Source organism: Scomber japonicus, chromosome 10 (genome assembly GCF_027409825.1).
Source record: "Scomber japonicus isolate fScoJap1 chromosome 10, fScoJap1.pri, whole genome shotgun sequence".
Classification (NCBI taxonomy): domain Eukaryota; kingdom Metazoa; phylum Chordata; class Actinopteri; order Scombriformes; family Scombridae; genus Scomber; species Scomber japonicus.
Window position 1 is genome coordinate 33,270,413 of NC_070587.1, and position 2,500 is coordinate 33,272,912.

The window sequence follows — 2,500 nt, forward strand, 5'->3', positions numbered from 1 at the left end:
TTGTAGAGATTTCAGTGAGATCTAGGAGAGATTTCAGTGAGATTTCAGTGAGATCTTGGAGAGATTTCAGTGAGATCTTGGAGAGATTTCAGTGAGATCTTGGAGAGATTTCAGTGAGATTTCAGAGAGATCTAGGAGAGATGCCAGTGAGCTCTAGGAGAGATTTCAGAGAGATTTCAGTGAGCTCTAGGAGAGATTTCAGTGACATTTCAGTGAGATCTAGGAGAGATTTCAGTGAGATTTCAGTGAGATATAGGAGAGATTTCAGTGAGATTTCAGTGAGATCTAGGAGAGATTTCAGTGAGATCTTGGAGAGATTTCAGAGAGATCTAGGAGAGATTTCAGTGAGATCTTGGAGAGATTTCAGAGAGATCTAGGAGAGATTTCAGTGAGATTTCAGTGAGATCTTGGAGAGATTTCAGTGAGATCTAGGAGAGATTTCAGTGAGATCTAGGAGAGATTTCAGTGAGATTTCAGTGAGATCTAGGAGAGATTTCAGTGAGATCTTGGAGAGATTTCAGTGAGATCGTGTGGATGCACTGACTTGCCAAGCAGACAGGGTTTTCGTTCTTGAAGCCGCAGAAAGGAACATCAGGGGGGCAAACTCCACCGGGCCACTGCAGCGTTGTTCCAGGGATGGCAGTCAGCTTCTCCTCCGAACTGTTGTACACCAAAACGATCTGAGAGAAACAACATCAGTCAGAAAGTCTGTTTATTAACATGATGATGTAATAAAACCCTCATAACTCATTAAAAAATGTATTAAACCCATACACGGTATAAAAGAAATGGACGTAACATCCATGACGTCACCCATTGGTTTGTGGACTGCTGCTCGGAAGCCAATAGTTTCGAATCTAGGCAGCGCCATCTTGAAAATTTCAGATGCATGCTAGGAAAAATAAAAACATGAATTCTACTTATATGGGCATGAGGCGGGGCCATGGGCGGAGCGGGGAGGTTGCTATGGTTGCAAGGGCTGGATCTCGAGGACATTGGTCAATCAACCTGTCAATCAGGACGTAGCCACGTCCTAATGCATACCCTGCTTTATCGTCACATATAAAATCAGGGAGGCCAAAATGTCCCAAATGAACATCATACTGCATTGAAGAAGGCTTTAAACTAGCGACTGAGACCATAAACACATTTTGAAAATGTTTACTAAGGTTAGAAATCAAGTGAGAAGTTGGTGAATTCTCCATTGACTTGTATAGAGACGGTCGCCCCCTGGTGGCCTTTTGATAGAATGCAGTTCTAAGTTACTTCCACTTTGGCCTCATTTCAGAGGACCAGAACTCCCCGCTTGTTTAAACCCTGTTAATGTAATAAAAACCCTAATAACACATCACAATCAGTACAGTCTAATTAATCAAGACATGTTGCATTGTGGGTAATGTAGGCGACAGGTTTGTGTGGAATAAAATAAAGATCTCTGATTCTGGTTTTTTCACCCAAATTGATGCATTTTTCTTATAAATCTATTTCTTTTTTAGCCAGATATCACACACACACACACACACACACACACACACACACACACACACACACACACACACACACACACACACACACACACACACACACACATATGCGCATTTGTTTGATACCAAATCATTATTCCTTTTTATAATTTTAATCAAAGCAACACTCTTTTCTTCCCGTCATTTATGTCTGATGATTAATGAGCAGCAGCACTCTCGCCTGTTTTTGCCTTTCAGTGACAAAAAGAAACATTTTAATGGACGTTCATTAACGCTCATTAACGTACATTTCACATCAGTCTCATTCAACACTGGAGCTTTTTCTAAATTAGTCAATGAAGAGATGAAAAAAGGTCGAACATCATCCGTCTATAATAAGTCTGATTAGTGTCTTCAGCTCCGGTTCTGGTAAAAAAACACAATCAGAGCTGAAGTTATGTGTGTGTGTGTGTGTGTGTGTGTGTGTGTGTGTGTGTGTGTACCTCGAAGGTGCTGCTGTTTGTATCCATCATGTCCCATAAGGCAAAGTCTGTCTCTCTGTCTCCGTTCTCGTCCAGGTGAACTTTCCCTGTTACACCTGAGGAGACATCAGAGACACACAGGTGAGTAAAGACCAACACTGATGACATCATATCATCCTGTCGTGATGTCATCATGAGCTTTACAAGCAGGTGTTTGAATAAATGAAAGTAGCTTTACTCAATATCTAACAACAATCACACAATCACACAATAATGATATAATCAATAAAATATAAGAATGACAATAAACATAAAACAAGCATATATAATAAAGTGTAAGAGATTATTCATTCTGATGAATCAAAATGTAAAAATCATTCATTGATGTACAGTTCTTATGATGAGTATTATATAGTCTCTAAGATTTCAATAAATTCAGTGATATATTTTACAAATTAATGATTTCCTTCATTCCTTCCTCCTTTTTCCTTCCTTCCTTCATTCATTCTTTACTCCCTTCCTTCCTTCTTTCCTTCTTCCTTTCCTTCCTTCCTT

The 2,500-nt window shown here is 39.6% G+C and overlaps 1 protein-coding gene across 1 annotated transcript in view; it reads right to left on the minus strand.

Annotated features, from left to right (window-relative positions):
• LOC128366705 (atrial natriuretic peptide receptor 1-like) overlaps positions 1 to 2,500 on the minus strand; it is a 96,361-nt gene that overhangs the window by 14,369 nt on the left and 79,492 nt on the right. Inside the window, exons 6-7 of the mRNA XM_053327466.1 lie at positions 1,967 to 2,061; positions 545 to 680 (exon numbers count right to left, since the gene is read on the minus strand). Of these exons, the coding sequence (XP_053183441.1) occupies positions 545 to 680; positions 1,967 to 2,061 (231 nt within the window). The remainder of the gene's footprint in view (positions 1 to 544; positions 681 to 1,966; positions 2,062 to 2,500) is intronic.